A 23,396-nucleotide genomic window follows, 5' to 3' on the forward strand; every position below is an offset into this window, starting at 1 on the left:
GTAGATGCTGTTTGTCTTTGTAGGACAGTAGTTCAGGTGGCTGTGTGTGTAGATGCTGTTTGTCTTTGTAGGACAGTAGTTCAGGTGGCTGTTTGTGTAGATGCTGTTTGTCTTTGTAGGACAGTAGTTCAGGTGACTGTTTGTGTAGATGCTCCTTGTCTTTGTGGGACAGTAGTTCAGGTGGCTGTTTGTGTAGATGCTCCTTGTATTTGTAGGACAGTAGTTCAGGTGGCTGTTTGTGTAGATGCTGTTTGTCTTTGTAGGACAGTAGTTCAGGTGGCTGTTTGTGTAGACTGCTCCTTGTCTTTTCTAGGGCAGTAGTTCAGGTGGCTGTTTGTGTAGATGCTGTTTGTCTTTGTAGGGCAGTAGTTCAGGTGGCTGTTTGTGTAGACTGCTCCTTGTCTTTGTAGGACAGTAGTTCAGGTGACTGTTTGTGTAGACTGCTCCTTGTCTTTGTAGGGCAGTAGTTCAGGTGGCTGTTTGTGTAGATGCTGTTTGTCTTTGTAGGACAGTAGTTCAGGTGGCTGTATGTGTAGATGCTGTTTGTCTTTGTAGGGCAGTAGTTCAGGTGGCTGTTTGTGTAGATGCTGTTTGTCTTTCTAGGACAGTAGTTCAGGTGGCTGTTTGTGTAGATGCTGTTTGTCTTTGTAGGACAGTAGTTCAGGTGGCTGTTTGTGTAGACTGCTCCTTGTCTTTGTAGGACAGTAGTTCAGGTGGCTGTTTGTGTAGACTGCTCCTTGTCTTTGTAGGACAGTAGTTCAGGTGGCTGTTTGTGTAGATGCTGTTTGTCTTTGTGGGACAGTTGTTCAGGTGGCTGTTTGTGTAGATGCTGTTTGTCTTTGTAGGACAGTAGTTCAGGTGGCTGTTTGTGTAGATGCTGTTTGTCTTTGTAGGACAGTAGTTCAGGTGGCTGTTTGTGTAGATGCTGTTTGTCTTTGTAGGACAGTAGTTCAGGTGGCTGTTTGTGTAGATGCTGTTTGTCTTTGTAGGGCAGTAGTTCAGGTGGCTGTTTGTGTAGATGCTGTTTGTCTTTGTAGGGCAGTAGTTCAGGTGGCTGTTTGTGTAGATGCTGTTTGTCTTTGTGGGACAGTAGTTCAGGTGACTGTTTGTGTAGATGCTCCTTGTCTTTGTAGGACAGTAGTTCAGGTGGCTGTTTGTGTAGATGCTGTTTGTCTTTGTGGGACAGTAGTTCAGGTGACTGTTTGTGTAGATGCTCCTTGTCTTTGTAGGACAGTAGTTCAGGTGACTGTTTGTGTAGATGCTCCTTGTCTTTGTGGGACAGTAGTTCAGGTGGCTGTTTGTGTAGATGCTCCTTGTATTTGTAGGACAGTAGTTCAGGTGGCTGTTTGTGTAGATGCTGTTTGTCTTTGTAGGACAGTAGTTCAGGTGGCTGTGTGTGTAGACTGCTCCTTGTCTTTTCTAGGGCAGTAGTTCAGGTGGCTGTTTGTGTAGATGCTGTTTGTCTTTGTAGGGCAGTAGTTCAGGTGGCTGTTTGTGTAGATGCTGTTTGTCTTTGTAGGACAGTAGTTCAGGTGGCTGTATGTGTAGATGCTGTTTGTCTTTGTAGGGCAGTAGTTCAGGTGGCTGTTTGTGTAGATGCTGTTTGTCTTTGTAGGGCAGTAGTTCAGGTGGCTGTTTGTGTAGATGCTGTTTGTCTTTGTGGGACAGTAGTTCAGGTGGCTGTTTGTGTAGATGCTGTTTGTCTTTGTAGGACAGTAGTTCAGGTGGCTGTTTGTGTAGATGCTGTTTGTATTTGTAGGACAGTAGTTCAGGTGGCTGTGTGTGTAGATGCTGTTTGTATTTGTAGGACAGTAGTTCAGGTGGCTGTTTGTGTAGATGCTGTTTGTATTTCTAGGGCAGTAGTTCAGGTGGCTGTGTTTGTAGACTGCTCCTTGTCTTTGTAGGACAGTAGTTCAGGTGGCTGTTTGTGTAGATGCTCCTTGTCTTTGTAGGGCAGTAGTTCAGGTGACTGTTTGTGTAGATGCTCCTTGTCTTTTCTAGGGCAGTAGTTCAGGTGGCTCTTCTTGCTCTTAGTCTGCCTCCTGTCTCTCCTATCATCGTAGACAGTTGTGGAAAAAGTACCCAATTGTCATACCTGAGTAAAAGTCTAAAAATATCTGGTTCTATATATACTTAAGTATGAAAAGTCAAATAAAAAGTATAAATCGTTTCAAATTCCTTCTATTAAGAAAATCAGGCGTCACCATTATCTTGTTTTTTTAAAATGTGGGGGGGGGCACATACCAAAACGAAGACGTAATTTACAAAAGACGCATTTGTGTTTCCTGACTCCGCCAGATCAGAGGCAGTAGAGATGCCATGTGTTGTCTTGATAAGTGAATTAGACCATTTTCCTGTCCTGTCTAAGCATTCAAAATGTAATGAGTACTTTTGGGTGTCAGGTAAAATGTATAGATTAAAAAGTACATTATTTTCTTTGGGAATGTAGTGATGTAAAATTATCAACAATATAAATTCTAAAGTAAAGTACAGATACCCCCCAAAAAACAACTTATGTAGTACTTTATAGTATTTTTACTGAAGTACTTTACACCACTGGCCATGGGTACACCTTCCTGAAAACAATGACTCCATACTTTGCTGAAACCTGTTCTGCTAGTTCATGTCCTTAAAGACTAGAATGTTCCATTGTGGTTACCCAAAGAGATGACAAGATAATTCACACATTCATCATCCAGGGTTACTATCAAACAGATATGTTACATTTCTGGTTCGTCCATAACTTGTTTCCTGCTTGTAGCAGGCCGTGTTTACAGGAATCCTTTTCTCTAACTAGAAGTCATGTGATTTCATGAGAATATTTTTCTGCAGTGAGAATGTAATGCAAGTCAAACTCTCCTTGGATGAATGTCAACAATATTTATAACCAGCATTGTTAAATTAACTGTTGTAATTAAAAAATAATCAATGCTGTCATTTTCTATGTTTGCTTGCTTTTAAAATGTTTTATTGTCACAGACAGCGGATTGGTGCAGTGAAATGTGTTGTTTTACAGGGTCAGCCATAGTAGTATGATAGGTGCAGTGAAATGTGTTGTTTTACAGGGTCAGCCATAGTAGTATGATAGATGCAGTGAAATGTGTTGTTTTACAGGGTCAGCCATAGTAGTATGATAGGTGCAGTGTAATGTGTTGTTTTACAGGGTCAGCCATAGTAGTATGATAGATGCAGTGAAATGTGTTGTTTTACAGGGTCAGCCATAGTAGTATGATAGATGCAGTGAAATGTGTTGTTTTACAGGGTCAGCCATAGTAGTATGATAGGTGCAGTGTAATGTGTTGTTTTACAGGGTCAGCCATAGTAGTATGATAGGTGCAGTGTAATGTGTTGTTTTACAGGATCAGCCATAGTAGTATGATAGGTGCAGTGTAATGTGTTGTTTTACAGGGTCAGCCATAGTAGTATGATAGGTGCAGTGTAATGTGTTGTTTTACAGGGTCAGCCATAGTAGTACGGCGCCCATGGAGCAAATTAGGTGTAAGTGCATTGCTTAAATTAAGGGCACCGACAGATTTTTACCTTGACGGCTTAACGAACACTCTAACCACTAGTCTATCTGACCACACCCTAAAAGAAGACAATGTTTAAGTGTTTAAATGTAGTCCATAGTTTTAGGATTAGGTACACAGCTATTCTACTATACAGTTACAAACTGCTGCTACACATTTGGTCAAAAACGAGTTCAGACTGAAACCAGCCTTTGTATCTGTTATGTCTGGGGACAAAGTGTCCTGGTTCAATAATATTCAGTTATATCTGGGGACAAAGTGTCCTGGTTCAATAATATTCTGTTATATCTGGGGACAAAGTGTCCTGGTTCAATTATCTTCTGTTTTATCTGGGGAGAAAGTGTCCTGGTTCAATTATCTTCTGTTTTATCTGGGGACAAAGTGTCCTGGTTCAATAATATTCTGTTATATCTGGGGACAAAGTGTCCTGGTTCAATAATATTCTGTTATATCTGGGGACAAAGTGTCCTGGTTCAATTATCTTCTGTTTTATCTGGGGACAAGTGTCCTGGTTCAATAATATTCTGTTATATCTGGGTACAAAGTGTCCTGGTTGAATTATCTTCTGTTTTATCTGGGGACAAAGTGTCCTGGTTCAATTATCTTCTGTTATATCTGGGGACAAAGTGTCCTGGTTCAGTTATCTTCTGTTATATCTGGGGACAAAGTGTCCTGGCTCAGTTATCTTCTGTTATATCTGGGGACAAAGTGTCCTGGTTCAATTATCTTCTGTTATATCTGGGGACAAAGTGTCCTGGATCAATTATCTTCTGTTATATCTGGAGACAAAGTGTCCTGGTTCAATTATCTTCTGTTATATTTGGGGACAAAGTGTCCTGGTTCAATAATATTCTGTTATATCTGGGGACAAAGTGTCCTGGTTCAATAATATTCTGTTATATCTGGGGACAAAGTGTCCTGGTTCAATTATCTTCTGTTTTATCTGGGGACAAGTGTCCTGGTTCAATAATATTCTGTTATATCTGGGTACAAAGTGTCCTGGTTGAATTATCTTCTGTTTTATCTGGGGACAAAGTGTCCTGGTTCAATTATCTTCTGTTATATCTGGGGACAAAGTGTCCTGGTTCAGTTATCTTCTGTTATATCTGGGGACAAAGTGTCCTGGCTCAGTTATCTTCTGTTATATCTGGGGACAAAGTGTCCTGGTTCAATTATCTTCTGTTATATCTGGGGACAAAGTGTCCTGGATCAATTATCTTCTGTTATATCTGGAGACAAAGTGTCCTGGTTCAATTATCTTCTGTTATATTTGGGGACAAAGTGTACTGGTTCAATTATCTTCTGTTAAAGCTGGGGATAAAGTGTCCTGGTTCAATTATCTTCTGTTATATCTGGGGACAAAGTGTCCTGGTTCAATTATCTTCTGTTATATCTGGGGACAAAGTGTCCTGGTTCAATTATCTTCTGTTATATCTGGGGACAAAGTGTCCTGGTTGAATTATCTTCTTTTAAATCGAGGGACAAAGTGTCCTGGTTCAATTATCTTCTGTTAAATTGAGGGACAAAGTGTCCTGGTTCAATTATCTTCTGTTAAATCGAGGGACAAAGTGTCCTGGTTCAATTATCTTCTGTTAAATCGAGGGACAAAGTGTCCTGGTTCAATTATCTTCTGTTTATCTGGGGACAAAGTGTCCTGGTTCAATTATCTTCTGTTTATCTGGGGACAAAGTGTCCTGGTTCAATTATCTTCTGTTATATCTGGGGACATAGTGTCCTGGTTCAATTATCTTCTGTTATATCTGGGGACAAAGTGTCCTGGTTCAATTATATTCTGTTATATCTGGGGACAAAGTGTCCTGGTTCAGTTATCATCTGTTTCATGGAAAATGGTGTGTCAAATTTGCTGTAAGTTACTGTGGTTTTCCTTGGTATTCTATCAGGCTCTGAGTTCAGGCCATCCTGACCATGACACCATCACACACTCCATGACACAGCCAACGATCCCAGTATCACCAGAATAAACATGGCACAATCCCACAGAAAAATTATGGGTTAACTAGCATTGAATGCAAGTACCCAGATAATGGTAAGAAAGATGGCTAACAAATTACTTAAAAGCTAGAGAGAGAATATAGAAGACGCTGTGTCAGAAAGTGATTGATGATCTATTTATGTGTCTTATGTTTATGCCCTTTCAAGGACATCCTGTCCAGATGTCCTCGTGCTATTTAGGGTGTGCTTTTGTAACACGATAGTGCAGCAGTAAAGCAAATGACGGGATGGGTCCGGATGGATTAGGCAGGGGGCTGTGGTGAAACGATGCTTCAGATCCAGAAAGCCCTGTCAGCAGCTGGGGACCACATGAACGGAACCTTAGGAGAGGTGAGTGCAGAGCAATAAAAAGTAATGGCCTGATAATTGATGTGTGGTGATCTTGGGAACAGTTGGGAATTGTTGTAGTGAATGGGGGAGGCCTGAATGTGAACTGTTTGAATAATGTGTGTAGTGAGCTTGTGACCATCTGCAGAATGAAAAATACATTTCCGGGGTAGGTCTGCCTGAGTATAAGTAAGTGTTAGACTTGTCCTGTGAACACTACAAGCGACAAGAAACCTCAAGAGAGATAAACCCCAGAAAACTCTAAAGAAGAAAGAAATAAAACATGGATTTGTTAAGTACTGACACGCCCGTGACGACCTTAACATCAGAAGTAGGACCCTGGCTAAAACATAGAGAAAGGGAGTATAAAGAGTATAAATCATCAATATAGGATGCTCCAAAAAATGGTTTTCTAAATTTGAATAGAACCCAAATATCGCCTGTAACTATGTACAAATCACAGGGCTAGCTATACAGACCAGTGGTAATTTATCCTACATGTTGGAGATGATTAGCTAGCTATACAGACCAGTGGTAATTTATCCTACATGTTGGGGATGATGAGCTAGCTATACAGACCAGTGGTAATTTATCCTACATGTTGGGGATGATGAGCTAGCTATACAGACCAGTGGTAATTTATCCTACATGTTGGGATGGTGAGTAGCTATACAGACCAGTGGTAATTTGACCTTATCTTCTCTCAAGAAGATGTCTGGTAGGCCCATTTAAATACCTTTTTTGGACATTTCAAGATAGCAGATGTTTGAGTTGGGTCTATTAACACAGCTGTGAGTTGTTAATTTTTTAATTTTTAATTTTTGACAAAATGAGCAGTCCTGGAAGTGACAGATTTTGACTCACATTGAGTGATAAGACTGAGCTATTTAAAAACACTTTTTCAACATTTCAAGATAGCAGTTAGTTCAGTTTGATCTTATTAAAGACAGCTGTATATTCTTTTTTTTGACCCAAAAATATTCTATGTTCACGCCCACTTTTTTTGCACTATGTTTGAAGGCTGTCAACTTCTTGTCAGGAGGAGAATCACTTAGCCTTTCAACTAATTTTCAAATGATAGGATGCCTATTTAAAAACACTTTTTCAACATTTCAAGATAGCAGTTAGTTCAGTTTGATCTTATTAAAGACAGCTGTATCATTTTTTTATTCATTTTGACATATTGTTTGGGACCACTTTTTTTGCTCTGTTTGAAGGCTGTCAGCTTCTTCTCAGGAAGAGAATCCCTTAGCCTTTCGACTAATTTTGGGTTAGTTCGACTAATTTTGGGTTAGTTCTCTCAAGAAGAACTTACCCATCTCAACATGACAGAAAGTAAGACAGGGAAACCAATCTCAACATGACAGAAAGTAAGACAGGAGAACCTATTTCAACATGACGGAGAGTAAAGTCAGTCAGGAGTCCCTGACCTTATCTTCTCTCAAGAAGATGTCTGGTAGGCCCATTTAAATACCTTTTTTGGACATTTCAAGATAGCAGATGTTTGAGTTGGGTCTATTAACACAGCTGTGAATTGTTAATTTTTTCATTTTTCATTTTTGACAAAATGAGCACTCCTGGAAGTGACAGATTTTGACTCATATTGAGTGATAAGACTGAGCTATTTAAAAACACTTTTTCAACATTTCAAGATAGCAGTTAGTTCAGTTTGATCTTATTAAAGACAGCTGTATATAATTTTTTTTTGACCCAAAAATATTCTATGTTTGAAGGCTGTCAACTTCTTCTCAGGAGGAGAATCACTTAGCCTTTCAACTATGTATTTAGGTAGAGGGGTGTTTGGTTTATGTGGTCCGGGGTTTGTTAGTCTATGTTCTATGTTAGTGTATTTCTATGTTCTGTCTTGTCTATTGTAGTTCTATGTTTAGTTAATTGGGGTTGGACCTTCAATTGGAGGCAGCTGGTTATCGTTGCCTCTGATTGAAGGTCCTATAATTAGGAGTTTGTTTTGTCATGGGGGTTTTGTGGCAGATTGTTGCTGTGTATAGCTTTGTACCTTACCGGCCTGTTCTTTGTCGTCGTTTTGGTTTTTCCTTCTTTCTCCTTTAATAAAAGAAGATGAGTGCACATTTTCCCACTGCGTCTTGGTCTAAACCCTACGACACCTGTGACATTTACATTAGGGTGTATTGTTAGATACTACTGCACTGTTGGAACCAGGAACACAAGCATTTCACTACACCCACAATAACATCTACTAAATATGTGTATGTGACCAATAACATTTTTATTTGATTGTATTTTTGAAAGTGTTACATAATTCTCAATCCGCTTTGCGTGGTGCCTAAAAACAGCACTTAGCCGTGTTACTGTATATTAACCATATACTGTCACCACTTCCACCGAAGTCGTTTCCTCTCCTCGTTCGGCGGTCGGCGTCACCGGTCTTCTAGTCATTGTCGATCCACTTTTTAATTTTCCATTTGTTTTGTCTTGTTTTCTTACACATCTGGTTTCCATTTCCATCATGAATTGTTGTGTATTTAACCCTCTGTTCCCCCCATGTCCTTGTGTGGAATTGTTTGTTTGTAAGTGCTTGTACTCTGTTACTGGTGCGCATCGGGTTTTGTTCCCATGTAGGTTCGTTTTGTATTAAACTGCTCCGGCTATTACCTATCTCTGCTCTCCTGCGTCTGACTTCACTGCCACCAGGTCCGCAATCCTTACATATACCACACCTCCTCAGGCCTTATTGCTTATTAGAACACATAAGTGTATTATAAGGCATTATAAAGGTCATTAAAATAATTATAATATGTACTTCATAGAAACTGTTACCCTTTATATTCTAATAACTCACATTTTAAGATTCATTATTTCATTTATTCCATGTTAAGGGCTCTAACCAAGGAACAAGACTATTTGTCTCCCTCTTGCTGTTGCATGCAGTTCCTCTCTCTCTTCCTCCCTCCCTCTAACCCCTCCCTCCCTCTAACCCCACCCCTCTGGCAGAACCAGGAAGTCCATCCCCCTTCACAAACTCTCTTCTGAGGAAACGAAACTGATCTGAGTCTCTGTGTCGTCTGTCTGTGTGAGAGTGAACAACCGTCCAAATGGCTCAACAGGGAGTTCTGCTGGACCAGGACCAGTACTGTTGTTCTGTCTGTCTGGATCTACTGAAGGAGCCAGTCACCATCCCCTGTGGACACAGTTACTGTAGGAGCTGTATTGAGGGCTGCTGGGATCAGGATGTTCTGAAAGGGGTCTATAGCTGTCCTCAGTGCAGACAGACCTTCAGTCCAAGGCCTACGCTGAGTAAAAATAACATGTTGGCTGAGATGGTGGAGAAACTGAGGAAGACAGGACTCCAGGCTGCTCCCCCTCCTGCTCTGTGCTGTGCTGGACCTAGAGATGTGGCGTGTGATGTCTGCACTGGGACCAGAAAGCAGAAAGCCCTCATGTCCTGTCTGGTGTGTCTGGCCTCTTACTGTGAGACTCATCTCCTATCTCACTATGAATCTCCTGCTTTGAAGAAGCACAAGCTGGTCAAAGCCACCGCACAACTACAGGAGAAGATCTGCTCTCATCATGACAAACTGCTGGAGGTTTACTGTCGTACCGATCAGCAGTGTATCTGTTATCTGTGTACAATGGACGAACATAAAGGCCATGATACAGTGTCAGCTGCAGCAGAGAGGACTGAGAAACAGGTAAGACCAGAACAACTTGTTGGTGACTGTCTGATAAACAAAGAATTAAAGATACAGTAGGAACTAAGGCTGTTTGAATATGAGATCATTGAAATGAAATTGATCCTCAGCAGAACAAATATGAACACAAACCTTGAGTATATTGATATGTCAACCCAGATTCTCCAGATGTATCACCATTTTATAATGTCAAACACTATTATCATTCTGAATGGCCTTTTATGAGTCCAAAGTTCAGTCTCAACCTGTTGATACATGTAGTCCTACCATAAAAACTATAATCATTCACATAGCAACAAATAAATATCATTTAGTAAATGGACCATCCATTTTTTAGACCTTCCTCTCTATGGGCCCTATGTCACATTACTATACTATTGATCTACTGGACTAATAAAGCTTGATAGCTCATTGAAGAGTGATTCTCCACAGAGGCAGCTGGGGATGAGTCAGCAGAAGGTCCGGCAGAGATTCCAGGAGAGAGAGAAGGAGCTGAAGGAGCTCCAACAGGCTGTGGAGTCTCTCAAGGTGAGTATTGTTGACCAGAGGAGACACACCATTTCACCTGTCTCCTCCAGTGAGAGAGAGAGAGAGAGAGAGAGAGAGAGAGAGAGAGAGAGAGAGAGAGAGAGAGAGAGAGAGAGAGAGAGAGAGAGAGAGAGAGAGAGAGAGAGAGAGAGAGAGGGGCCCCTATCCAATCCCACTGACCCCACTGTTGGGAACAGGTTGTCACTGCTGAGGCATTGCAGAAAGTAGAGGAGGATGGGTCAAGGCTGAGGGATCCTGAGAGGATCCCTGTGAGTAGTAGATCTGTGACAGCACAGAGGGATGGGCCAACCAGTGATATATGCTTCAGTAAGGTTGGCTTCTTAGTGTTCATCGCAAATGGTTATCAACTGTACCGCAGAAATGGAATGTAAATCACAGAAAATAAATATGTTGTTTTGGTGGCAGCTGCAGAGAAGTATTTGTTCATACTAGATTTGACTTCAGAAGAGTTCCAGGGTGTGTTGAGTGGTGGTGTCCCGTCCTCCCAGGTCGTTGGCCTGGTGCAGGAGCAGATAGGGTCAAAGTAGTGGAATGGGGGTAGTGGGTTTTAATGAGTGTAGGGTTAGTTGGCCTGGTGCAGGAGCAGATAGGGTCAAAGTAGTGGAATGGGGTAGTGGGTTTTAATGAGTGTAGGGTTAGTTGGCCTGGTGCAGGAGCAGATAGGGTCAAAGTAGTGGAATGGGGTAGTGGGTTTTAATGAGTGTAGGGTTAGTTGGCCTGGTGCAGGAGCAGATAGGGTCAAAGTAGTGGAATGGGGTAGTGGGTTTTAATGAGTGTAGGGTTAGTTGGCCTGGTGCAGGAGCAGATAGGGTCAAAGTAGTGGAATGGGGTAGTGGGTTTTAATGAGTGTAGGGTTAGTTGGAAGGGTTTTATTTAGTATTATCATAATTTCCCCTTTTCCCATTTTGTATCACAAAGTAAAATAGATTTATATTATAGTCCAGTTGGGGGCAGTAATACAACATATTGGATGCCAACCGCCGTTAAACTCCAAAGAAGAAGAAATTTTATATTATGTCTATGTACAGTGTTGTAACGATGTCTCTCTCTCTCATTCCATCACTTTCATGGTAGTTGGTTGTGTGGGTCTCTGGTTATGAATGGGATGCTGACAGACAATCGTTGATGGATATTTATAGAGCTCTGATCAGGACGACAATTGATTACGGGTGTATAGTTTATGGAACAGCAGCAAAGACTTAAGCTGGACAGAATCCAGTATATAGCTTTAAGGATATGTATTGGTGCATTTAAATCAACATCTGTATGTGTCTTACTAGTGGAGGCAGGTGAGATGCCTTTGGATATACGGCGTAAGAAAATTGTCATTAGCTTATTGGGTTGCAAGGCTGTGAGGTTGAGCATCCCACTGCTACTGTTCTAGATGACTGTTGGGAATATACTAGTAGACAAGGCAGTGGTTCTGGTTGGACAGTTGGAAAGCTTGCTGATGAGAGTGGTTTCAGGGAGTTGGAGGTTGGCCCTTTTCTGTGGTGATAGGGGATGTTCCTCCAGGGTTACTCCCAGATCCTGTTGTTGATCTAACCTTGGTAGACAAAAGGAAAGATTGGGTCAGAAGTCAGTGATAAAGGGAAACTGGTTGACAATTACATTGGTAGAAGTTGTTATGCTTTTTTAACTCTTTTCACAGATGGATCCAAGGGCCCAGATAGTGGGCCCACAGGAGCAGGTGTTTACCTTCCTGAATGGGATGTGCAGATATGTAGAAGACTAACAGATGAACTGTCAGTGTACTCAGTTGAACTGTTGGTGATAATAGTTGTCCTCCAGTGGGTGGAGGACGTACAACCTGTTGGAATTATAGTATCCTCAGATTCTCTGTCTGTATTGAATAGTTTATCATCTGGTAAATCTATTAGGAGTGACCTACTATTGGAGGTATTAATGTTATTATGGAGAATTGAGAGAATGGGTCTAGTAGTGAGATTCTGCTGGGTCCCAGCACATTCAGGTGTGGAATGGAATGAAATTGTAGACTAGTTAGCTAAAATAACATTAAAACAAGATATAATATATATTAATGTTCCACTGGGTAGAGGTGAGGACAAATGTGAGATCAGAGCCATTTTGATAGATGTGTGGCAGAAGAGATGGGACTCTGAGCACAAGGGACGGCATTTATATGTCCTCTAAAGGTCGGTGGACCAAGGTTCAAAGGTCAGATTAGGAAGGAAGAGGTGGTGTTTCCTCGATTGTGTTTAGGACATTGTACATTGAACTGGTCCTTCCATCTGGTTGGCAGCATGTGAATGGTTTGTGTCTGGAGGGTATTGTCAATGAAACGGTGTTGTTATATTGTTGTAAGGATGTTGAAGAGAAGGAAAGATTGAAGTGTAGGGTCATTGAGGTTGGACGGGGTTGGATGGGGGGTTGGAAGGGATTTGGGGGATGGGGGAGGGTCTATTATAAGTTACTAGGACTCTTTTTTATTTTCTCAGAAGTACTGAGTTAGGTAGGAGGATTTAGAAATGGTGTAAACCGTGATTGAACACACTCCAGCACAGTAGGAGGCGCCATGCTCCTTTAACGTTGGTTTGAGGACCTCCATTATACCATAGAAGAAGAAGAAGTTGGTAACGTGAGGTTTTGTGGTTCGTGAAGAGTGCAGCTATTCTTTTGCCTATTTTCCAAATGTATTTTCTCATGGTGGGAGGGTTTGTTTATCGGTTTCCGCTGTTTATCGGTTAGAGTTGAGGGGGGAGTAGGGTAGTTTGATGTCCTCAACCGAGTGGAGAAGAAACGCTGTCTCTTCAGGTGCGTTGTGGAGAATGGTGTGGAGGAATTATTGATCCTGGTCGGTGAACAGGTGGGAACATATACACTCTGTATCCAGAATGGTGTGGAGGAATTATTGATCCTGGTCGGTGAACAGGTGGGAACATATACACTCTGTATCCAGAATGGTGTGGAGGAATTATTGATCCTGGTCGGTGAACAGGTGGGAGAGGAACATATACACTCTGTATCCAGAATGGTGTGGAGGAATTATTGATCCTGGTCGGTGAACAGGTGGGAACATATACACTCTGTATCCAGAATGGTGTGGAGGAATTATTCATCCTGGTCGGTGAACAGGTGGGAGAGGAACATATACACTCTGTATCCAGAATGTTGTGGAGGAATTATTGATCCTGGTCGGTGAACAGGTGGGAGAGGAACATATACACTCTGTATCCAGAATGGTGTGGAGGAATTAGTGATCCTGGTCGGTGAACAGGTGGGAGAGGAACATATACACTCTGTATCCAGAATGAACAAGGCGGTGGTTGTGGTAATGTAAAAGGTGAGTCTTGTTGCCCGGCTAGTTACCAGTATGATTTATGTGAGGGGGGGGGGTGTTGGTGCTGATTTCGACAAGAGTAGTGGTGTCTAATCTGCCTCCGTTTATTACCACCGAACAGATCCGTAAAGAGTTGGTTCGTTTTGCTAAATGTGGAAGTGTTTTTCTGAACGAAATTCAAGGTTAAACAGGGGAGGGGTGGTACACAGGGTTTGTTAGCACAGAGGAGCCCAGTGATATAATATTATATATATATAATATTACTATATGTCCCAGCTGTTTGCTGTGGTTTTAAAGTAATTCTCTTCCAGCCAGCGTTAACCTTGTAGGTTTACCTCAGGTAACTTATTATTAACTATCCTTGTAGGTTTACCTCAGGTAACTTATTATTAACTAACCTTGTAGGTTTACCTCAGGTAACTTATTATTAACTATCCTTGTAGGTTTACCTCAGGTAACTTATTATTAACTATCCTTGTAGGTTTACCTCAGGTAACTTATTATTAACTATCCTTGTAGGTTTACCTCAGGTAACTTATTATTAACTATCCTTGTAGGTTTACCTCAGGTAACTTATTATTAACTATCCTTGTAGGTTTACCTCAGCTAACTTATTATTAACTATCCTTGTAGGTTTACCTCAGGTAACTTATTATTAACCACTTACATCTAGACGTTCCGCTAGCAATATCCAATGATGCTCTCTAGGATAGGTGGTACCAAATCGTCCCACCTACTCAATAGCCAGTGGCGCGAAATACAAATTCCTCTCAAATCTGAAAACTTCAATTTTTCAAACATATGACTATTTTACAGCATTTTAAAGATAAGACTCTCGTTAATCTAACCACATTGTCCGATTTTAAAAAGGCTTTACAACGAAAGCAAAACATTAGATTATGTCAGCAGAGTACCCAGCCAGAAATAATCAGACTACCCATTTTTCAAGCTAGCATATAATGTCACAAAAACCCAAACCACAGCTAAATGCAGCACTAACCTTTGATGATCTTCATCAGATGACAACCCTAGGACATTATGTTATACAATGCATGCATGTTTTGTTCAATCAAGTTCATATTTATATCAAAAACCAGCTTTTTTACATTAGCATGTGACGTTCAGAACTAGCATACCCCCGCAAACCTCCGGTGAATTTACTAAATTACTCACGATAAACGTTCACAAAAAACATAAAAACAAAAAACATAACAATTATTTTAAGAATTATAGATACAGAACTCCTCTATGCACTCGATATGTCCGATTTTTAAACTAGCTTTTCGGTGAAAGCACATTTTACAATATTCTCAGTAGATAGCCCAGCCATCACGGCTAGCCATTTAGACACCGACCAAGTTTAGCCCTGACCAAAATCAGATTTACTATTAGAAAAGTTTGATTACCTTTGATGTTCTTCATCAGAATGCACTCCCAGGACTGCTACTTCAATAACAAATGTTGGTTTGGTCCAAAATAATCCATCGTTATATCCAAATAGCGGCGTTTTGTTCGTGCGTTCCAGACACTATCCGATTGGTAAATAAGGGTCGTGCGCATGGCACATTTCGTGACAAAAAAATTCTAAATATTTCATTACCGTACTTCGAAGCATGTCAACCGCTGTTTAAAATCCATTTTTCTGCCATTTTTCTCGTAAAAAAGCGATAATATTCCGACCGGGAATCTGCGTTTCGGTAAATAGAGGGAAAAACAGAAAGACGGGGGCGGCCAGTGCACGAGCCTAAGCCTTTTGTCCTCTGATAGACCACTTAGCAAAAGCGCTCGTGTGTTTCAGCCAGGGCTTTGAATTACGTCATTCAACTTTTTCCCGGGCTCTGAGAGCCCATTGGAGCCGTAGGAAGTGTCACGTAACAGCAGAGATCCTTTGTAATGGATAGAGATGACAAAGAAGGGCAAGAAATGGTCAGACATGTCACTTCCTGTACAGAATCTTCTCAGGTTTTGGCCTTCCAAATGAGTTCTGTTATACTCACAGACACCATTCAAACAGTTTTAGAAACTTTGGAGCATTTTCTATCCAAAGCCAATAATTATTTGCATATTCTAGTTTCTGGGAAGGAGTAATAATCAGATTAAAACGGGTACGTTTTTTATCCAGCAGTGAAAATACTGCCCCCTAGCCATAAAAGGTTAACTAGGATACAGCTACTTGGTGAGGAAGCTCACTGTTCACCTGGTTATAGATTGTAGTGGCCTACAGGGATGGTTGGCGCAAATTCTTCAAAACGTTAAACATGTTCTGGTCATGGTTAACTGTATATATATATATTTTTTATATATTAAAAGGTGTAAATTCTCAACAAATCGCATGTCCCTGTTCTCTTTTTCAAGATGTGGCCGATTTAAACAGTCAGAAGAAAGAATAAAAAGAAATAACCTTTTTTTATTTGTTTCTAAATGGCTGCTGGGTAATTTGATATGTGTTGAAATCTGTTGGTTCGTAGACATCAAATAGAGAGAATGCTGCGCAGGTTCACTGAGTTGTAAACCTAATGGATTGGTGGAGATCATTGATTTGTAGCTCTGACTCAGTTGCTACCTCAGATTATGAGCCTATCAAGTGTGGTGAATGAGGTATGTAGTTCCCACAGAAGACCACAGGGGGGAGCAAGAGAGATATAAACACATACAGTTTATCTCTTTAAATACCCTGAACCTAACAATCAATCTAATGTATTTATAAAGTCCTTTTTACATCAGCAGATGTCACAAAGTGCTGTACAGAAACTCTAACCCTACGTATAACCTGTTTTATCCTGAACCCTGTTTCTAGGGTAGGGTAGCCTAGAACCCCTTTAGAAACTATTATAGTAATAATATTATGTTAGTAAATACCATTATAATACTAAATAGGGTCTATTGTTATTTTTTTAATAAAACCTATGTATAGTACTTAGCATTTAACTGTTTTTATTTTATTATATTTATTATTTAGAGGAGTCTGTCTAAATAATGAAAAGTTAAGTTATTGCCAGACTTTTTAATGAAACCTTTATTTAACTAGGCAGGTCAGTTAAGAACAAATTCTATTTACAATGACGTCCTCCTGGGGACCAGCGGGTTAACTGCCTTGTTCAGCGGCAGAACAACAGAGTTTTACCTTGTCAACTCTGAGGTCGTCCCATTGTTTCCGAAAGGGGAAAGTTTTTACCAATTGTTGGTAGTTAAAACGTAAACCAGTTATTATTATAATATATTTTTTTATGGCTTGGTCCTAAGAACAGGTTTTAGTGGTAAATTAAAAGGTAGTTATTTTTTGGTGCCATTTATGGAAAACTGAATTGGGTTTGTGGCTGGATCAGCAGCTCTTCATCATGCGGCCGGAGAGACTCAATACAACAGGGGTCTCTGATTTCTATGCTGCAGTACTGAGGGCCTGGCAGCTGCTGAGACCCACACGAGAGGAGGGGGGGTGTGGTGCCTGGGCCGTGGGTATGGGAGGAACCACTGATCACTGGGTTTGGTGGACCTGGAGAGCAGGGTGGCAGCGTTCTGACTCAAAGCAGCACAGAGGCTACTGTACCGTACGGAGGTGGGCTTAGCGGGAGGGAAGGGGCATCAGAGGCAGGGGGTTGTGGGGGCTGAGAGCATGGCAGGGTATAGGTGGAGGGTGCTCTATAAGCTCCCAGTGCTGGAAAGGTCAGGGGTCATCCAGTGGAGGGTATTACATGGAGTCCTGGACACCAATAGCTGATTGGCTCGGGTTGACCTGGGAGTTGAGGAGGGGTTGTCCGTTTTCTACAATGACAGACTGTTCATCATGTTTTCTCTGTGTTGCCAGGGTAATGCCATTACTGTTTATTTAATTTCACCTTTATTTAACCAGGTAGGCTAGTTGAGAACAAGTTCTCATTTACAACTGCGACCTGGCCAAGATAAAGCAAAGCAGTGTGACACAAACAACAACACAGAGTTACACATGGAATAAACAAACGTACAGTCAATAACACAATAGAAAAGTCTATATACAGTTGTGCAAATGAGGTAAGATAAAGGAGGTAAGTTAATAAATAGGCCGTGGTGGCGAAATAATTACAATTTAGCAATTAAACACTGGAGTGATAGATGTGCAGAAGATGAATTTGCAAGTAGAGATACTATTAACTAACTGCTATCTCTCTGTCCCTCTCTCTCTCTCTGTCCCTCTCTCTCTCTCTGTCCCTCTCTCTCTCTCTCTCTGTCCCTCTCCTCTCTTTCTCGTCCCTCTCTCTCTCTTCTCTGTCCTCTCTCTCTTTCTCTGTCCCTCTCTCTCTCTCTCTGTCCCTCTCTCTCTCTTTCTCTGTCCCTCTTTCTCTCTGTCCTCTCTCTCTCTCTGTCCCTCTTTCTCTCTCTGTCCTCTCTTCTCTCTGTCCTCTCTCTCTTTCTCGTCCCTCTCTTTCTGTCCCTCTCTCTCTCTCTCTGTCCCTCTCTCTCTCTTTCTCTGTCCCTCTCTCTCTCTCTGTCCCTCTCTCTCTCTGTCCCTCTCCTCTCTCTCTCTGTCACTCTCTCGCTCTCTCTCTATGTCCCTCTCTCTCTCTCTCTCTCTCTGCTCTCCTCTCTCTCTCTGCTCTCCTCTCTCTCTCTGTCTCTGTCTCTCTCTCTGTCCTCGTCTTCTCTCTCTCCGTCTCCTCTCTCTCTCTCTGTCTCTCTCTGTCTCTCTGTCCTCTCTGTCTCTCTCTCTCTCTCTCTCTCTCTCTCTGTCCCTCTCTCTCTCTCTCTGTCCCTCTTCTCTCTCTCTCTGTCCCTCTCTCTCTCTCTCTGTCCCTCTCTCTCTCTCTCTGTCCCTCTCTCTCTCTCTCTTGTCCCTCTCTCTCTCTCTCTGTCCCTCTCTCTCTTTCTCTGTCCCCTCTCTCTCTTTCTCTGTCCCTCTCTCTTTCTCTGTCCCCTCTCTCTCTCTCTCTGTCCCTCTCTCTCTCTTTCTCTGTCCCCTCTCTGTCCCTCTCTCTCTCTCTCCGTCTCCCTCTCCCTCTCTCTCCCTCTCTCCCTCTCTCCCTCTCTCTGTCTCTCTGTCTCTCTGTCTCTCTCTCTCTCTGTCTCTCTCTCTCTCTGTCTCTCTCTCTCTCTGTCTCTCTGTCTCTCTGTCTCTCTGTCTCTCTGTCTCTCTGTCTCTCTGTCTCTCTGTCTCTCTGTCTCTCTCTCTCTCTCTCTGTCTCTCTCTCTCTCTGTCTCTCTCTCTCTCTCTCTCTCTCTCTCTGTCTCTCTCTCTCTCTCTCTGTCCCTCTCTCTCTCTCTCTCTGTCTCTCTCTCTCTCTGTCCCTCTCTCTCTCTCTCAACAGCGCTCTGCACAGGCAGCAGTGGAGGACAGTGATCAGATCTTTACTGAGCTGATCCGCTCCATTGAGAGAAGGAGCTCTGAGGTGAAGGAGCTGATCAGAGCCCAAGAGAAGGCTCAAGTGAGTGAAGCTGAAGGAGTCCTGGAGCAACTGAAGCAGGAGATAGCTGAGCTGAGGAAGAGAAGCACTGAGCTGGAGCAGCTCTCACACACAGAGGATCACATCCAATTCCTCCAGGTAACTAAACTGTCTTGTTGCATGTGATATGAAATTAACTTCATGTGAAACTATTCATCTCAATCATTATGTTGTCCTCTCTGTCCCTCTCTCTCTCTCTCTCTGTCCCTCTTTCTCTCTCTCTCCCTCTCTCTCTCTGTCCCTCTCTGTCCCTCTGTCTCTCTGTGTCCCTCTCTCTGTGTCCCTCTCTCTCTGTGTCCCTCTGCCCCTCTCTCTCGGTCTCTCTCTGTCTCGGTCTCTCTCTGTCTCTCTCTGTCTCTCTCTCTCTCTGTCTCTCTCTCTGTCTGTCTCTGTCTCTGTCTCTCTCTCTCTCCAGAGTTATCAGTCTCTCTCCAGTGTAAGTGTATCTTCAGACTTACCCAGCATCGTTGTCCGTCCTCTTCAGTACTTTGGAGATGTGAGTAAGACCGTGTCTGAACTGAGAGAGAAACTAGAAGACTTCCTTAAAGGAGAATGGACCAAGATCTCCACTACAGGTGTGTTGAAAACAATCAGAACATCAACTTTAGACCATTGAAAGTTCCCTACTAGTCATATACATGTGGAATATGGTATGATGATAACATTCCCTCTCTCTGTCAATGTGTTTGTGTGTCTGTAGTGAATATAGTGGAGGTTGTTCTGCCTCCAGAGCCCAAGACCAGAGAACAGTTGTTACAATGTGAGTCTCTTTATTGTGAAGTAACTAACAGTCTCTTTTTACTGTCACTCCTAACAATCCCTCTAGAAATATATCGCAATAGTAGATCTAATCAAAGACTGGGTATCTATCTGACTCCTCATATTTCTCTGATTTGATCTGTGCTGTGCTCTAATCAAAGACAGGGTAGATACAGTATCTGACTTAACTTATTGTTCTGACTCCCCTCATTGGTCTCTGCTCTGCTCTTCTCCCAGATTCCTGTCAGCTCACACTGGACCCAAACACAGCACACACACACCTCTCTCTGTCTGAAGGGAACAGAAAGGTGACCAATACAGGCCAAGTCCAACCATATCCTGGTCATTCAGACAGATTCACCAACCAGTACCAGGTTCTGTGTAGAGAGGGTCTGTCTGGACGCTGTTACTGGGAGGTGGAGTGGACTGGTAATGATTATACAGCAGTCTCATATAAAGACATCAGCAGAACAGGGAGAGATAATAGATTTGGATTCAATAACAAGTCCTGGAGTTTACTGTACTATAGAGGTGGTTATTATTTCAGACACAATAATGTTGAGACTAAAGTATCAGGCCCTCAATCCTCCAGAGTAGGAGTGTACCTGGATCACAAGGCAGGTACTCTGTCCTTCTACAGTGTCTCTGACACAATGACCCTCCTCCACAGAGTCCAGACCTCATTCACTCAGCCCCTCTATCCTGGGTTTTATCTCTCTGGTACTGCTGAGCTGGTTAAACTGTAGTAGGGTCCACATAGATACTAGTCATGCTGGTGTAGTCTATAGCTGAGCTGGTTAAACTGTAGTAGGGTCCACATAGATACTAGTCATGCTGGTGTAGTCTATAGCTGAGCTGGTTAAACTGTAGTGGGGTCCACATAGACACTAGTCATGCTGGTGTAGTCTATAGCTGAGCTGGTTAAACTGTAGTAGGGTCCACATAGATACTAGTCATGCTGGTGTAGTCTATAGCTGAGCTGGTTAAACTGTAGTAGGGTCCACATAGATACTAGTCATGCTGGTGTAGTCTATAGCTGAGCTGGTTAAACTGTAGTAGGGTCCACATAGATACTAGTCATGCTGGTGTAGTCTATAGCTGAGCTGGTTAAACTGTAGTAGGGTCCACATAGATACTAGTCACGCTGGTGTAGTCTATAGCTGAGCTGGTTAAACTGTAGTAGGGTCCACATAGATACTAGTCACGCTGGTGTAGTCTATAGCTGAGCTGGTTAAACTGTAGTAGGGTCCACATAGATACTAGTCATGCTGGTGTAGTCTATAGCTGAGCTGGTTAAACTGTAGTAGGGTCCACATAGATACTAGTCATGCTGGTGTAGTCTATAGCTGAGCTGGTTAAACTGTAGTAGGGTTCACATAGATACTAGTCATGCTGGTGTAGTCTATAGCTGAGCTGGTTAAACTGTAGTAGGGTCCACATAGATACTAGTCATGCTGGTGTAGTCTATAGCTGAGCTGGTTAAACTGTAGTAGGGTTCACATAGATACTAGTCATGCTGGTGTAGTCTATAGCTGAGCTGGTTAAACTGTAGTAGGGTCCACATAGATACTAGTCATGCTGGTGTAGTCTATAGCTGAGCTGGTTAAACTGTAGTAGGGTCCACATAGATACTAGTCATGCTGGTGTAGTCTATAGCTGAGCTGGTTAAACTGTAGTAGGGTCCACATAGATACTAGTCACGCTGGTGTAGTCTATAGCTGAGCTGGTTTAAACTGTAGTAGGGTCCACATAGATACTAGTCACGCTGGTGTAGTCTATAGCTGAGCTGGTTAAACTGTAGTAGGGTCCACATAGATACTAGTCACGCTGGTGTAGTCTATAGCTGAGCTGGTTAAACTGTAGTAGGGTCCACATAGATACTAGTCACGCTGGTGTAGTCTATAGCTGAGCTGGTTAAACTGTAGTAGGGTCCACATAGATACTAGTCACGCTGGTGTAGTCTATAGCTGAGCTGGTTAAACTGTAGTAGGGTCCACATAGATACTAGTCATGCTGGTGTAGTCTATAGCTGAGCTGGTTAAACTGTAGTAGGGTCCACATAGATACTAGTCATGCTGGTGTAGTCTATAGCTGAGCTGGTTAAACTGTAGTAGGGTCCACATAGATACTAGTCATGCTGGTGTAGTCTATAGCTGAGCTGGTTAAACTGTAGTAGGGTCCACATAGATACTAGTCACGCTGGTGTAGTATATAGCTGAGCTGGTTAAACTGTAGTAGGGTCCACATAGATACTAGTCACGCTGGTGTAGTCTATAGCTGAGCTGGTTAAACTGTAGTAGGGTCCACATAGATACTAGTCATGCTGGTGTAGTCTATAGCTGAGCTGGTTAAACTGTAGTAGAGTCCACATAGATACTAGTCATGCTGGTGTAGTCTATAGCTGAGCTGGTTAAACTGTAGTAGGGTCCACATAGATACTAGTCATGCTGGTGTAGTCTATAGCTGAGCTGGTTAAACTGTAGTAGGGTCCACATAGATACTAGTCACGCTGGTGTAGTCTATAGCTGAGCTGGTTAAACTGTAGTAGGGTCCACATAGATACTAGTCATGCTGGTGTAGTCTATAGCTGAGCTGGTTAAACTGTAGTAGGGTCCACATAGATACTAGTCATGCTGGTGTAGTCTATAGCTGAGCTGGTTAAACTGTAGTAGGGTCCACATAGATACTAGTCACGCTGGTGTAGTCTATAGCTAAGCTGGTTAAACTGTAGTAGGGTCCACATAGATACTAGTCATGCTGGTTGTAGTCTATAGCTGAGCTGGTTAAACTGTAGTAGGGTCCACATAGATACTAGTCATGCTGGTGTAGTCTATAGCTGAGCTGGTTAAACTGTAGTAGGGGCCACATAGATACTAGTCATGCTGGTGTAGTCTATAGCTGAGCTGGTTAAACTGTAGTAGGGTCCACATAGATACTAGTCATGCTGGTGTAGTCTATAGCTGAGCTGGTTAAACTGTAGTAGGGTCCACATAGATACTAGTCATGCTGGTGTAGTCTATAGCTGAGCTGGTTAAACTGTAGTAGGGTCCACATAGATACTAGTCATGCTGGTGTAGTCTATAGCTGAGCTGGTTAAACTGTAGTAGGGTCCACATAGATACTAGTCATGCTGGTGTTGATGGTCCCCAGATGTGATGATTTATTCTGCTCTGTTTTATGTACAATCCTTATTTTCTGACTGATTTGAATTTGAAGAGATTTAAGGTTTTCATATTTGATAAAATACAATGTCCATTTCCATGAATCATTATGTCTGGTGTTGATGTATATTGGTTGTCATTCAGAACCATTGATATGTTTTCTCAGAACCATTGATATGGACTGGTTTCCCAGACACAGATTAATCCTAGTCCTGGACTAAAAAGCGTGTTCAATGTAGATGTCCAGGAAACCGTCCCTAAATGTGTCATCTTTCATCCTCCCATACTGCTCAGTCCAGCAACATTAAACCTGTCCAGCAGGTGGTGCTATTGACCAAACAATAAAACCAGCAGATATCTGGACTTGCCACTCAGTATATCAGTAATGTTCAGAATAGTACTTTAATATCATTGGAGATTGATGGTCTTTTTAATCCACTATCCAGAGTCAGGAACAGATGAAGTTAGGTCTGCTACTGTTCAGTGATTAAATATGATTTATGGTGATGGGAAATAAAAAAATCCAACACTAAACTTCATCTAGTAATAGTTTTCCTTTGTTATTTATTCCAAGGTGTGTCTTTAAGTTGTAAATGGATTGTGTGGAGGTGAGCTGGTGGTGTGGCTGATAGAACAGAATGAAAAGGGAGGAGGGGAGGAAGAGGGGAGGA

The 23,396-nt window shown here is 42.1% G+C and overlaps 1 protein-coding gene and 1 long non-coding RNA gene across 3 annotated transcripts in view; both read left to right on the forward strand.

Moving 5' to 3' along the window:
• The window catches only part of LOC115149648 (tripartite motif-containing protein 16-like), a 1,197,515-nt gene extending 1,177,205 nt beyond the window's left edge, over positions 1–20,310 (forward strand). Inside the window, exons 2-7 of one of the 2 annotated variants that reach the window (XM_029692595.1) lie at positions 8,844–9,541; positions 9,974–10,069; positions 18,671–18,904; positions 19,221–19,380; positions 19,506–19,565; positions 19,802–20,310. In XM_029692595.1, the coding sequence (XP_029548455.1) occupies positions 8,945–9,541; positions 9,974–10,069; positions 18,671–18,904; positions 19,221–19,380; positions 19,506–19,565; positions 19,802–20,310 (1,656 nt within the window). In that variant the 5' untranslated portion in view covers positions 8,844–8,944. Of the gene's footprint in view, positions 1–8,843; positions 9,542–9,973; positions 10,070–13,312; positions 13,395–18,670; positions 18,905–19,220; positions 19,381–19,505; positions 19,566–19,801 lie in introns of those variants that run through there. The other variant, XR_003866909.1, reaches the window with a different exon arrangement.
• On the forward strand, positions 11,402–12,425 carry LOC115149680 (uncharacterized). The gene is made up of 2 exons (XR_003866935.1): positions 11,402–11,880; positions 12,202–12,425. It is a non-coding gene; the product is annotated as an uncharacterized LOC115149680 (long non-coding RNA).
• Positions 20,311–23,396: the final 3,086 nt, after the last annotated feature.

This window comes from Salmo trutta, chromosome 15, assembly GCF_901001165.1.
Source record: "Salmo trutta chromosome 15, fSalTru1.1, whole genome shotgun sequence".
Classification (NCBI taxonomy): Eukaryota; Metazoa; Chordata; class Actinopteri; order Salmoniformes; family Salmonidae; genus Salmo; species Salmo trutta.